The sequence below is a fragment of the Rhineura floridana genome, chromosome 20, assembly GCF_030035675.1.
Source record: "Rhineura floridana isolate rRhiFlo1 chromosome 20, rRhiFlo1.hap2, whole genome shotgun sequence".
NCBI lineage: Eukaryota > Metazoa > Chordata > Lepidosauria > Squamata > Rhineuridae > Rhineura > Rhineura floridana.
In genome coordinates, this window is record NC_084499.1 from 21,846,446 (window position 1) to 21,861,535 (window position 15,090).

Consider the following 15,090-nt stretch of genomic DNA (forward strand, 5'->3'; position numbering starts at 1 on the left):
AAACTGAGGTTATCATACTTTGGACACATGATTCACTAGAAAAGACAATAATGCTGGGAAAAACAGAAGGGAGTAGAAAAAGAGGAAGGCCAAACAAGAGATGGATTGATTCCATAAAGGAAGCCACACTTGTACATGACATGGCATTGGATGGGATGGGAAACATTTTCTATGTCTGGTAGATGCTTTTCTCCCACTAGGCCAATGGCTATGTGGGCTGCAAACTCTTTCCTGGCCCCTAACAACCACATGGATGGGGTCTGCAACACCCAAGGGGGTCCCCCCATCATGGCCGTTCGAGCTGCCTGATAGGGCCTGATTCCCCCTCGTGTTATTTTACAGCAAGGGGTGGAAAACTTTTTCCAGACTGAGGGCCGGGGGGGGGGGATCCACATGGATGGGGCGGGGGCCAGAGGCAAAAGTGGGTGGAGCAGCAGCTGTGCCTCTGAACATTTGGACAGCAGGCAAATTCCAGCTGCATGCTGGTGAGGGGCTTTTGCACACCCACTCCCCCGTCTAGGCAAGCAAGGGGTATTATCACAGCTCAAGGCAGGCAGAAGCACTGCAGGAGGGTGCAGGAAGGGGCTAGTGCCAGCCAGGGCCTGGGGAGAGGAGGCAGAGCCAGGCAGAGAGACACGGAATATAGGAACCTGCCTCATACCAAGTCCAACCATTGGTCTATCTAGGTCCACACTGGCTGGCAGCAGTGGCTCTCCAGGGTTTCAGGCAGGAGGTCTCCCAGCCCTCCCTGGAGGTTCCACTGGGGGTTGAACCAGGGGCCTTCTGCATACCAAGCAGGGGCTCTGCCACTGAACTATGATGGCTCCTCCCCTTCCCTGGAGGGCCAGTTTTGGCCCCTGGACCGGAGGTGCCTCCACCACGCCCTGCCCACCATTGTACAGCTGCACAGCACCTTAAAAGATGTAGCCAGTACTGCCCAGGCGCAGCTCGGCAAGCGTACTTACAGACCCTCTCCCCCAGGGTAGGGACTGGCTCAGAGGTCCTGGCGTCCTCCTCCGCCCCCTTCTGGCCCTCTTCCAAAGGACAGCGTTGGTCATCCATTCGGTTGCTCTGGAATTTGCTCAGTAGGTCAAAGAAGCACTCCTCTGAAGGGGCCTGCTTGATTTTCTGCAAATAACAACAGGGATAATAGCAATTAGCGTTTTCCATTCATGATTTTCTATTGGAATTAAAGAAAATAAAATCAGAGTTGGACTGTGTAGCGCTTCCCACTCTCCCCCCCCCCAATTCCAACATTCTTTTCAAAATGGGAGCGTGAAGCACCTTGCATTGAGTCCTAATTTCCAGGCCCCAGTGTTCCAAAGAGCTGCTCAGGGAGTCAGTTTGACTAATTACTTAAACAATTGCCCGCCATAAAGGGGTCTTTAAAAAGTCCCTTTGCACAGACAGGGGGGCGGTGGGAGCCTTCGGCTGCCCAGTTTTAACTTTTAACAGACTGCCTGCCTGCCACTTTCGCATTACTTCGACAGCATCAACCTATTTTTTAGCTGATGCTTTTAAATGTGTTCTCGTTAAAAGTACAGCCGCTCACTAACTTATCAAATATTTCCTACAACAGCATAAAGCAGCAGCTGGTTTTAGGGGCAAACAAATTATTGCTTTAAAAATAGATTTGGTGATAAAAACTGGAAAGAGTGGGTGCCTGGTCCCCACTTCTGGAGCCACTGAAGGGTGCTGGGGTGTGTGTCTCTCTCTGCAGAAGTCCTAGTTTCCTTTAGGACATGAAGATCCCATCCCACCTTGCCGGCATGTTGGTCTCTGACTTCTCTGATGCTCTGCTCTGCATTAACCTCCCCTCCACTTAACTGCAACACATACCAGCCTGCCCACTAGATCCCTGTGGGGAACACCCCTCGCTCCACACTCCACCCCTGCAGAGGAAGCCGGGGAAGTTCCAGGCAAATCTTGCCTGAAGAAAAACCTGAGATGTGTTTGAAGATTTTAGAGGGAAGCGCCTTGGCTCAGGGGCAGAGGACCTGCTTTGCATGCAGAAGGTCCCAGGTTCAGGTAGGACTGGGGAAAGCCTTCTGTCTGAAACCCCAGCTGTCAGTCAGTGCAGACAACACTGAGCCAGAAGGGAGCTTCCTCTCTTCTGTTGTAATTCAGCCCTTTATTCAGACCTATGAGGACTAGAATCTAGTTTTAGGGGAAGGGCTGTAACTCAGTGGGAGAGCACCTGCTTTGCATGAAGAAGGCCCCAGGCTCAATCCCCAATGGCGACTCCAGGCAGGACTGGGAGAGACCCCTGTCTGAGACCCTGGAGAGCCACTGCTGCCAGTCAGTGTGGGCAACACTGAGAGAGATGGACCACGGGCCTGACTTGGTAGAAGGCAGGTTCCTGTAATATGCTCCTATTTTCCCGCCTCAAGCAATACAGCCGAAGAGTCCCAATAATTCTGCCTGACATTAATAGAGCCCTTTTTTTGCCTGCATTTAAAGTAGGCAGTCAAGTTTATTGGGCAAAACCAGAACTAGGCTCTGCACATAGACCACCGCCTGCAACCCTGCAAGGTAGGTCATACTGTAGATGCGAGGCCGAGGGGGGGGCTTGCTTAAGTAACCAACCTGTGAATGAGATTTGAATGGGGGCGGGGACGCTATTCAGCTCACTCTCTTCGATGTTTGAGGATCTCTGGGTAACTTTAGCCCCTGGAGCTGACCATCTTGCAGTTAATGGTCCCCTTTGGCCAGCCAGGTGTATTGTTTCAGTTGTGAAGCTCACACAATTCTCATTTCCCTCCTTTCCTGTGCTTTACAACTGCTGCTACATCTGTGATGCGTTGGAGCAAAAAGCAAAACAAAAGAGTTTGCAATGCACACACACACGCACGCGGCGTCCGTGGGCTTTCAGCTCCCTGGATAAAAATGGCTGCACATGCCAACAGCACAGCTGCACAATCCCACTAAATTACAGCTCTCCGGGGTGATGTGAAGGGGAGCACCAAATGAGCACCTTTTGCCAGACAGCAGAATTATTCTTAGCCAGCCCGGCCCCTCTTTCCCTACGAAGAGGATGCACTTCACGGGAAGGGGGCAGGATTGCCTCTCACACACTCCCACCCGGCCAAGGTGAGCACAGGCAAGCATCTTCCAAGGACAGCTGGTGGAGTGTTAAGTGTTGAAGTGCCATTGCTCATCATGACCCCCCACAAAAAAACCCACACCTCCTCCACCCCACAAGAGCAGCAGCAAACAGCGCAAGTACCAATTTTACTGAGACCAGCATGGCTGCAATTCCATGCAGAGTTATCTACAAACGAGCAGCACTGAACTCGGGGATATTTGCTTCTGACTGCCTAGGTTCAACTTGGAAAAACACACCGAGCTTTTAACCAAAAATCTTCAGCCAGCTAAAATGCAGCCGTTAGCTTTTCATTAGGCATACAAACAAATCTTGCAAAGAATTTTTTTAAAAAACTGATGTGAAGTAGGAACCTCATCAAAGGAAAGGGAAGACGAACCCAGTCTCTGCTTGACGATTTCTCCAACTTCCTCTGTGCCGGGGGTGGGAAGGAAGCAGGCACTGAGGAAGCTGGCCTACACTGAATTAGATCCTTGGTCCATTCAGCTCAGTATTGTCTACACGGGCTGGTAGCAGCTGCTCTCCAGAGGTTCAGACAGGGAGTCTCTCCCAGCTGTACTTGGAGATGCCACCGGGGATTGAACCTGGGACCGTCTGCATGCCAAGCAGGGGCTCTGCCACTGAGTTTTGGTCCTTCCTAAATAGAACACAGAAGCCGCCTTAAACCAAGTCAGGCTGCTGGCCCATTGAGCTCACCGCTGTCTGTGCTGCGCGGCAGCAACTGCAGGGTTTCAGCCGGGACAATCCCAGTTCCACCTGGAGATGCCATTGGGGACTGAACTACTGAGCTACTCTGGCCCTCCTTAACAGATCCAAGACTTTTCCCAGCAGCCAGAGAACTCCTTGATGGCAGGGGTGGGGTTAATAATGTGGTTTGGTAAACGAGGGAAATAATGCATCTTTCCCTAGCAAAGCTGAACACACACACACACACACACACAGAGAGAGAGCGAGAGAGCGCTTCTATTTAGGGCAGCATCAAAATTAGCAGCCCGGTGGAGCGATCTGTCCCTGAGCTGCCTGAAAGCTGATCAGGAATGGAATTAAAAGGAGAAAACAGAATTTTCACCTCCTCCCCAACCAATGGGGGGTGGGGTGGCCATCTGCTAATACAAGACAATTCTCCAGATCCCACAAAAGCACCGTGATGGCCCTGCTAGGAGGCAAAGGGAGGCAGCAGCCTCAGGCAGCAGATGCTGAGGGGGGAGGCAGTGGCTGCCAGGCAGTGTTGGAGGAGGACAGCATTGTGGGCGCCACATGGGTGGCTGGTGGAAGATGGCACCTCATAGCCAGCACTGAAGTAAGATTCAGCCCGCAGCCTGGTCAGCTTCTGTATTATTAATTATTATTACTATGATTGCATATTGCTTACATGCCAAAATGGCTTCTCAGTGGTTTACAAGTATAAAATCAATTACAAAATCCAGACATCATTAAAATACACAATAAAACAATTCCATCGTTGCGTTAAAGATACCCATAATTAAAACATTAAAGGGTGTGTTTATATCCCATAATCACACAACATAAGTATAACAGAGCAACGCAGCTGCCTGCGTTTTTGGACCCTCCTTGGGGTGTGCATGTGGGGGGGGGATGGCAGCAACTTTGGGGGCTGTCATAGTGAGCTCCTGCACTTCAAAACTTACCACTGGCAGTGTATTAAAAATTAAAAAATAAAAATTCTGACAACTGCCACCTCTTCCATGGTGAGTTTGCATTTTGCAAAGCTCTTGTGGGGAGGGCGTGAGATCTCCACAGTTTTCAGAGAATAGCCTGAGAGGACTTGCTGCAGTCGTGGCACCCTCACCTTAAGGAAGGAGGGGGGAAAGGTTCCAATTTGGCAGCTCAGCAGAAATAATTACGCTTACTATTAGCACACGTCACCTGGACGGTTCACTGCTAGTATTAACAAGTAAAAAAACCTGTTTGCTTGATTTCGTTGCCTCTGTATATTTTGAATGAAAACAAGAAAAAGGTCATCGAAAGGGAAAAGGTGCACCTTTGTGGAAAATGAAAACTTTCAATATTGCATAAGGTATTTCCCCAAATATTTAGCATCATTAACTGAACAAATACATTTTGTGTGACAAGCATTTGGCAACCCTAAACCGGAGTCAGCCATGAAACCTCGTATGAATATTGAAAGTAAGGAGGGGGCTGCCTTTGAGGGCGTCTGATTTGGGGAAGGCCCTTCAAACCACCCCAGTCCTTAGGAGTCCAAAACCATTTCTGCACACAAATAGCAGAGGGCTGAACCAAGGACTTGATGAGGTAGGTAAAGGGTCTTCTATGTGAAATGGGTGTCTGACTGCGGGGGGGGGGGAGAATTCCCCTCTCTAAGTACTGTCAGATTTTTTATCTTACTTGTTAGGACACATTTCCATACAAAATGTCATTGGAGTCAACCATATAGCTTATGGCATAAAACGAAGGTATTTGGGAAAGGGCCCCTTCGTGTCTTGACTTGATTTAGTGAGGTAACCCTGCTATAACTGTGTCAGATTTTATATTAAGGACCTGTGAAGAGCCTGGCTGCTGGCTCAGGCCAAAGGGGCCCATCCAGTCCAGCATCCTGTCCTCACAGTGGCCAACCTGAGGCCCCAATGCGAAGCATGCAAGCAGGACCTGAGGGCAACAGCAACTCTCCCGAGGTAGACTTCCCCTGGGCACAGAGGTATTGCTGTCACAATAGCTCTGCTGGATCAATGGAAAGCAGGACTGAGCATTCCCAGCAACTGGTATTCAAAGGCACACTGTCTCTGACAGAGAAGCTAGTTAGCCACTCATAACCTTATCGTCTGTGGATTTGTCTACCCCTCTTTTAAAGCCATCCAAGTTGCTGGCCATCATTGCCTCCTGTGGGAACGAATTCCATGTGCACTGGTGTGAAGAACATTCTTGTGTGTGTCCTGAATCAGCCACAGACTTTATTTCGTAATGCAGAATGTACTTAGTGGGCGGCGCTCAAGGAGACTCAATGTACCTTGAACATATACATAGAAAAGTCTATTCCCCCTCCCTCATTACAATGGTTAGAAATCGGCACTGAGGAGGATGACAAACTTGTCACACATGGCCAGGGCCGGCATCAGGGAGCAGCCAGGTCGGGCCCTGGCTGAGGGCTCCTGCGGCCAAGAGGGGCCCCTCCTTCGGGTGGGAGGGTAGCCCTGCCGTTCTGTGATCTGCAGCAGCGGCTCCCAACCCTGCCACTGATCACTGAGAGAGAGCTCCCAGGACCCCCCCATACAGTCAGTGTGGGCCTCAATGAGCTCGCACACATGCCCCACCTACCTGTCTCATCCCTGTGAAGGCAGTGTGCATGCCTGCCATCAACCAAGATGGCAGCAGAGGCTTCCCTAAGGGGTTCACACCCCTGCCGCCATCTTGGTTGATGGCAGGCATGCTCACACAGTGCGCATGTCATTTACAGGGACAAGAAAGGTAGGTGAGACATGCAGGTGGGTTTATTAGCCCTGCACCGCTGATATGGAGGGGTTGGGCTATGGCACCAAGGGGGCATGGGGCAGGCTGGTGCCCAAGAGTCCAGGCATGCCTTGTGCTGGCCCTGCCCGCAGCCAACCTGCTTACTGCCTCTCTAAAAACAGGAGCAGGGAACCTTTTCCATCCTGAGGCCCACATTTCCTCATAGGGAACCTTCTGGGGGCCACACCTGGGGTGGAAGGGGCCAGAGGCAAAAGAGGCAGCGCCAATGATCGTGACCGTTACATTTGTACAGCAGGCCACATTCCAGCCAGGCAGTCAGAGTTTTCTACCCTCTCGCCAGCAAGAGGCATCCTCACAGCTGAAGGACTCACTAGAGCCAGGCAATAGCACCCACGGAGAGCTCAGGGCAGGGCTGGGGAGGCCTGAAGAGAAAGGAAGTGGCCTGGGCAGCCACATTTGGCCCTGGGGGCTTGAGGTTCCCTATCCTTGCATTCAGTGGCAGTTGGAGACTCTGTTCTTATTCTGATTATTAAATTAATATCCCACACTTCCACCCAGAAGGAGCCCAGGGAGGAAAACAAAACCACTAAAAACATATTGAAAACAAAACATCTTTACAAATGAATCTTTACAACATCTTGAAAAAAACAACCTTAAGAGCTGTTCCAACACAAAGATGTAGACTAGGATAAGATCTCTACTGAAAAGGCTTGTTGAAAGAGGAAGGTCTTCAGGAGGCACAGAAAAGACAACAGAGAGGGCGCCTGAAGCACCGTGGAGAGCTCCTTGCAAGTTCAGATTAAAACCCAGAGCGGACTACACAGAGCCTCCAGCCTCCACTGCCTGAATTAAAACAACATGGACAAGGCCTGCCCCACAAGAGCCGCTCAAGAGCAAACTTCACTGATGTAAAACTGGAACTTCTCTCTGTCCGGAGCAACACCAGCCTGCCCCCACTATCCTGCTTTCTTCTCACAAACAAAATCCAAAAAAAATGCTTGCTTGCAAATGTCATTTCATGCAAACAGATATAGTTTTAAAGCACCTTCATAACAACACGGGGGATGAATACGCCAAAGAAATGCACCAGCCGTCTAGCCCTTATTTCTCACTGGGCTCACTGTTCAGAGCAAGCTGCAAGAAGCCTCTTGTGTGATCTGTAGACTGATAGTCATCACTAGCCTGGGCAGCTGACTGGCCAACCACCCACTGCCTTGGCCAGCCTCCCCCCACAAGCTGAGCAGGGCACTCCTTTGCTCACAAATGCCAACTGTCTTTCATTATTCTTTCTTCAGCCAGGAGAAAAGAATTCCAAGCCTGCATATTTTCCACACCTCCTCTGCAGCCCAGATTCCTGGAGGGGCTGTCTTTGTTTCTCTCTCAGAGACTGTTTTTGCGTCAAAGAGTGCTGTGCTCCCTCCTAGCTCTTGGAATGTGCTGTGGCCTAAAACGGCCTTGGCCAGCCTGGCGCCCTCCAAATGATTTCAACTACAACTCCCATCAGCTCAGCACCACATGGCAGTGCTGCTTGGGGATGATGCGATTTGTAGTCCAAAACATCTGGAGGGGACCAGGCTCAGGAAGGCTGGCTGAAAATGTCAACCAGTAAACATAAAATAAATGTCTGCCTGTTGGGGGGGGGGGAGCCAGACCCTGAGAAAGTGGGAGATCCTCTTACTTATCTAATTATTTTTGATAATTATAGAACATCAGAAGTGCCCTGCAGCTGGACTAGGCCAAAGGGCCCCCCATCTAGTCCTGGATCCTGTTCTCACAGTGGCCAGCCAGATGCCCATTGTGGGAAGCCCACAATCAAAACACTGGACATATCATATAGAACCTATGAAGAGCTCTGTTGTGTCTGATCAATGCCTCATTTAGTCCAGCATCCTGTTCTCACAGTAGCCAGCCAGATGCCCCAACGGGGAGCCAGCAAGCAGGATCTCAGCACAACAGCAGCGCTCTCCCCTCCTGCGGTTGCCACCAGCTGGTATTCAGAAGCATTCTGCGTCTCACAAATAAACTCCAGCCTGAGGAGCCGCACAATTAATGTAAAAATCCTACTGTAAAGGCAATTCCACTCCAAAGAGTAGAGTTCAAATATAAAATCACAATGAAATAAAGGCAGAAAGCAGTAGCAGCTGCAAGCACTGTATTTCAAATATTCTCTCTATGGAGCCACCATCCAGAAGGCCCTGTCTTCTATGCCCTCTTTGAACAATCCTCCTACAGCGGCAGAGGAACAAAGCAGCGCCTCTATAGAAGACCCCTTCTGCCCCCACATGCGGTGCTTCTAGTTTGGACCTTTGGAATAGCGTTGATGGGGAGATTTGCTGGCAACCCCCCCCAAACTCCTAAATCACTAGCAGCAGTCACATAACCCAGCACATTATGCCACACATTAAGCTGTAGCCACTGGCCACCATCACCTCTCTTCTTCTTAATCACAGAAAACACAGTTGTGCTGTGTGTTGAGCAAAAGTTTGCACACAATTCTACTGTGTATGCTGCAAATTACCCCCAATTACCTTAGACCCCTCCCTATTTTTGCCTGCTTACACATCATACATTTTAATCACATGTGAAGGACAAGAATACTGAGAACTGTAGTTTGTGTCTCTGGGATGGAAAAATTGCAGTTCCCAGGATTCTTTGGGGAAAGCCATGTGCTTTAAATGTATGGTGGGCATGCAGCCTTTTGTCTGGTTTAGAATACTTCACTGAAATGTCAGTGTGATTTGCTAGCGCCACTATCTTCAGGGTCCAGCTCCCTCCCCAGGGTTTCTAGAAGTTAAGTCATGTGAAGGGCAGATGAATGCATCTGGTCTCTAAAGAAGATGCATGCAAACACACGCACAGTCTGCCTCCTCACAGCAGCATAAAAAGTGGGGCTCCTGGCCCCCTGCTGGGGTGTGAGCCCTTGCCAGATTCTTGATTGTACCAACCCTTGGTACCATCCCTCCGCACAGAAGCCCTGCTGGAACACAACTTGCCATTTCACTGGGCGGCAAGTCTCATTTTGAACAGTTGATAACTGAATGCAGGACAGTTTTCCCCCCCTAGCATCTTCTTAACCCTGAAGATGAAATATGCCTTGGTTTTTAAAACAATGCAAAATATGTTTTTGCTAAGTAAATGTTGCATGAAGTCTCCCCTTTGCAAAAAATAAAAAATGGGAACCCAAACAATCCTTAGTAATAAGATGAAATAAAATAGCCGGCTTTCACAATCTCATTTGAAGAGGAAAAAACAAAACAAGAGAAGCCTCTTGAAATTTAGCAAAACTTCAGTCTGGGCATTTCCCTGCCAGCCCTGATAAATTTCACATACCACAGATAGTTAAACTGCTTTCTTGCATATACAGATTCCCTCCTCCAGAGACATCACCTGCTGGTTATAAATACCCTTCCTGGCAGCAAGTTCTCCCCACATAGTCTCCTGCTGCCTCCACAACATTTTAAAGTTAGTTCCCCACCTTATGGTGCAGAAACCATGAGGGAAAAAACCTCAACACAAGTGGCTGAATGTAAACCTTGGGCTAACATTGCTTTGGTTCTTCTAGGAAGACAAAGAATCAGCCCTTCCTTCCTGTTAATGCGAGAATCTGAAAGACTCTAGAATGATTCAGTCCGACTTCAAGCAGTCCTCTAAAAGTTCTCCAAATGACACGACTGGAACAAAATAAAGGACCCCACGGAGATGGGCGCCTGTATGCACCAAAATTAAAATTAAACCAGATCCAAAATTCAGCAATGTCCTCGGAGTCAAACTTGCCACTGAGACCCAACACTCTCTTCCAAGCTCTGTAAATGCATCTACAGAATTCTAACTCTAATAAATAAATAAAATAAGAAATAAAAACAAGAAATAAAAGCGGCAATGAAAATACAATTAAAACTCTGTATGAATATTTAATGCAATGGATATACGCTATCTCCTGTCTTCAGCCACAAATCCACAGTCATGCCGTAGACCACCTCAGTGAAGCTCTTTGGATCACTGATGGTCCACGAACCACAGTTTGGGAACCCCTGAGTTGGAAATGGGCCAAATCAGATGGGTATGAGTGAGGGAGAGAGGGGTGATTTAGAAGGGCTGGATGCTTCACACAGAGATGATCCCTCCTTCGATCTGTGGCATATCCACATGGGACTGGGAACGTCTCCAGCCTGAAACACTGGGAGCTGCTGCCAGCTAGTGTAGGTAATGCTGAGCTAGATGGACTAATTTGTTTGACTCTGTCAAAGGCAGCTTCGTGGCTCTTGTGAGCTGCTGTGGCATGGGCACTGAACCCCCCCCCCATTTAAGCCACGGGGGGGCAGAGATGTACAGGACATAAAGCTGACCTGGTGGCTTTGGGCCAGTCACTATTTCTGTGCCTAACCTACCTCACAGTGCTGTTGTAATGACAAAATGGTGGGGTGGAAAGCAGAACCTGACATGCCGCTCTGAGCTTTTTTGGAGCAGACAAGCAAAACTCCCCATCCACCTGGCTGGCTGGCAACCAGACACACTGAGGGGCCACCACCCACGGAAGTCCAAAGGACGGCTCCCATTTTCACCCACTTGGCTGGCTCTGAGCTGACCTCTTCCGAGCCACAAGCCACAACCCTTCAGCAACCTGGTGCCATCACCTGCTTTGGACTACAACTGCCCAGGACCATACAGCTGTGCTGGCTGGGCCGATTCCAGTCGCAGCCCCAAACATCTGGACGGCGCCAGGTTGGCCAAGCCTGCCCTAAACCCTGGCCAGGGTTAGGCACAGGCCAGGACTTGAGGGCGCTCGTCCTGGGAGAAGACAGCGCTCCCTTGGGGGGGGGGTCCATGCCAGCAAGTCCAACTCTGCTCGCCCTTGAGGCTCGGAACCCCCCTCGAAGGGAAGGGCGACCCTCCTTCCACTTGAGGGCCTGGAGAGGAAAAACGCCGCAGGGCGCTGGAGAAGCAGAAAGCAGCGCCCCAAAGGGCGAGTCGCAAGGGGAGGGGGCTGGACACGACTCTTTCCGGGCGGGGGTTGCTGCACGTCGCCGCGAGGCTGCTGCCAGCAGCTTAACAGGGACGGGAAGAATCCCCCTCCCCCCACGAGGGACCGCCTCGCCTTGGACACAGATAAGGGGGGGGTCTGCAAGCACCCCGTAACACCCCCCCAGAGCCCAGGCCTTCCCTGCCAGCACCGGCCCTTCCCTTGCAAGGTGGGCAAAGAAGCGGCGGGGGGGTCCAGTAGCCAAGTCCAGGCTGGGGGGAGTGGGAGGAGGCGGGGGGCGCGCCGGGAGTCTGGCAAACTTTACAAGGGTCCGGGGCTCTTGAGGGGCGAGCTGCAACCCCCTCCTCTCCCCTCCCCAGCCGGGTCGACCTCCGGGCAGAAGGCGACGCACCTGGGGGCCTCCGGGCAGGGCAGGGCAGAAGCGGCTCCCGGGCTCAGGCGGCGCTTCTCCCCTTCCTCGGCCTCCTTCTCCTCCCGCTCCGGGATGGCGGCAGCTCCGGCATCCCGGCTCCTCCAGGTCAGCCGCAGCACCAGCACCAGCACCTGCAGCGCCGCCGTCCTCGTCCCGCGTCCTCTGCGCTTCGCCCGGCTGGAATAGGCTGAGACGCTCCGCTCCGCGTAGCCCGGGGAAGAGCCGCTGCGCCGGTCGGTGCCTTGGAGCCGCAGCGGCGCCCGCCCCGTCTTGGAGGAGCGCAAACGCCGCCCCCGCGCGCGAGCAGCCTGGCAAACACGTGCGCCCGCCCAGGCAGATCGATCCCCCCAAAAACTCTCAATAGCCCGGGGCGGGGGAGACGTCTGGGATTCTCTCACCTCTTAGCCTCCAGGCACACTCCCCCCCCCCGGGGCCCAAATCACTCCCGCTGCCCCCCGACGGTCGAAAACGGGGCCGGCGGCTCCCAGTCTTGCACTAGTCGCGTTCATTGGCCGCTTTTGACCGCTGCTGCTAAAGTCTCAGGGCGACCCACGCAGCAGGAGAACCTCCCCCCTCCCCCACTCCAAGCAAAGGGGAATGTCGGCTGCTTGGAAGCGGGAGGGGAGAGGGGCACACGCCAGGCCAAAGGGCGACGGCTCTGGCGGAACATCTGCCCCGCACGCAGAAGGACCCGGGCTCCATCCAGCTGGCCGAGTCCCGTTTCGGAGCCTCCGGCAGGCTGGTCACCAGGAGGATCCATCCTCTCCCTAAAACCCCGGGACACCTCCAGCGCTTGGCATAACTCCCTGGGAAGAGAGCTGTGGGACCCCGGGGACCCCCTCCCCAAATGAAAGGCGAGGGGGACGGAGAGGAAGTGCGAAGCCACTCCCTACAGCACCTCTCCTTCCTTGGGAAAAGCCAAAGTTGCCCCACCACCTCCTCCTCCTCTGGGGCTGGCCAGCGTTTTCAGAGACCAAGCTCCTTCCGCACACGCGAGAAGGAATCTTTTTTAGATTAGTTGGAATTGATTACTTTGGGGAGAATTAATAATAGCAGTGAGCAAGAGCCCAGATCCGGAGGGGAAAGGGGTCGCTAACAAGCAGGAAAAAGGCGGATAAAAGAAATATCAACTCATTTGAAATGTGGTGCTGGAAGAGAGCTTTGTGCATACCATGAACTGTGAAAAAGACAAATAATTGGGTGTTAGAACAAACTAAACCAGAACTGTCACTAGAAGCTAAAATTATGAAACTGAAGTTATACTTTGGACACATCATGAGAAGACATGATTCACTAGAAAAGACACTAATGCTGGGAAAAACAGTAGAAAAAGAGGAAGGCCAAACAAGAGATGGATTGATTCCATGAAGGAAGCCACAGACCTGAACTTACAAGATCTGAACAGTGTGGTTCATGACAGATGCTGTTGGAGGTCGCTGATTCATAGGGTCGCCATAAGTCGGGATCGACTTGAAGGCACATGACAACAAGAACAAGCAGGAGACCAGAGTCCTCCCCACCCACCTATTTTAGGACAAAATTTGCTTAGAAATGTGTATGTGGACACAAAATATGTATTTATGTTATAAAATACCATTTAAGTATTTAAAAGCATTTCATTTTAAAAACATGTATTTAAGTGCTTTTTAGGCATTTTTGTATGGATTCTTTTTTCAAAAAAAATTGCAGAGGAATGTGGAAATGGGAAGGAAGAAACTTAGGGGCAAACACATGAAACTGAGGTGAACCCCAAACAGTCTGATCCCCCCCATCCCCCCCCATCAGCCGCCTCCTTGCCTGGGAGTCAATATGAACACTGGCAGATTATAACACCCTTCAGCAAACTAGAAACTCCTCAGGAGCCAAACTGTGGCACGCTTCTGAGCCTCCAACAGTGGGCGAAAAGCGAGGCAGGGATGGAAGAGCCACTTGCCCAAAGTGGACACAGCCACAGCGCAAGGCGCAAATGCCAAGTCTTCCTTGAGTTCTGGTTCCTGGCCTGTCTTCCAGCACCTGGTTTATTGCCACTTGCTAAGTGCTTAAAGGGTGATACTCAAACAACAGACCTGAGGGGCCCGTCACCTCAGTCCTGCTAGCATCCTCAATCTCCCTTTTTTCTAATAGCCTCCAATGATCATTTCTTAGATTTCTAACCCATCGTTCAACCCAAAAGGTCACCAGGGCAGTAAACAACTGTTCACATCAGTACGATATAAAAATTGTAAGACATAAGAACATCAGAGGAGCCCTGCAACAGCCACTGGATCACGCCCAAGGGGGCCCATCTAGTCCACCCTCCTGTTCTCCCAGCGGCCAACCGGGTGCCCATTAGGTGAAGCCCACAGGGAGGACGTGAATGCAACAGCAACGCTCCCCCGCTGTGGTTTCCAGCAACTGGTATTTGGAAGCACACTGCCTCCGTCAGTGGAGGTAGATCATAGCCAACATGGCTAGTAGCCACTGGTAGTCATTTCCTCCACAGATTTGTCTAAACCCCTTTGAAAGCCCCTTTGAAGCCAGTAGCCATCACTGCATCTCGTAAATAAATGGAAAGACAGGGAGAGGGAGAGATGAAGAGAACATTACAAGGATGAAGCCCCACAGCAGGATCTGGCCAAAGGAGGCCCGTCTAGTCCAGCATCTTGTTCTCACAGTGGCCACCCAGATGCCCCGACCAGAAGCCCAGAAGCCAGACCAGAGTGCAGCAGCAACTCTCCCCACTTGCGATTCCGGCAGCTGGCCGACAGCATAGCCGCCATGGCAAGTAGCAGTTGGCCAACAACGTTATAAACCAAGAGTCCAACCGCAAAAATACAGTATCAGCCACCTCCACAGGCCAGAAAAAAAAGTGTCTCAACTTGACCACATGCAGCGCGAGGGACACGTATAGCGGGAGGCGATTCCATGTGCAGCGGCCAGGAGAGAAGAGGGCGGTGTCCATCCCGCCATGCCACAAAGGAGCAACTGCTGCTGGGACTGGGAGGAGGAGCCCTCCTCCCACAGAGGCTGAGTCATGGGCCAGCAAGTGAGGGGGCAGTCCTCCAACCCATGGCCCCAACCCACGTCAGGCTTTACAGCCCACATCAGCACCCATCCTAACAGGGAAGGGGCAAAGCAGCTGGGGGGGGGCTCAGTCTCCAGTCAGAG

The 15,090-nt window shown here is 51.5% G+C and overlaps 1 protein-coding gene across 8 annotated transcripts in view; it reads right to left on the bottom strand.

Annotated features, from left to right (window-relative positions):
- GPSM1 (G protein signaling modulator 1) overlaps window positions 1-15,090 on the bottom strand; it is an 84,360-nt gene that overhangs the window by 20,439 nt on the left and 48,831 nt on the right. For all 8 annotated transcript variants that reach the window (XM_061603662.1, XM_061603663.1, XM_061603659.1 and 5 more), the window contains exon 12: window positions 966-1,128. In XM_061603662.1, the coding sequence (XP_061459646.1) occupies window positions 966-1,128 (163 nt within the window). The remainder of the gene's footprint in view (window positions 1-965; window positions 1,129-15,090) is intronic.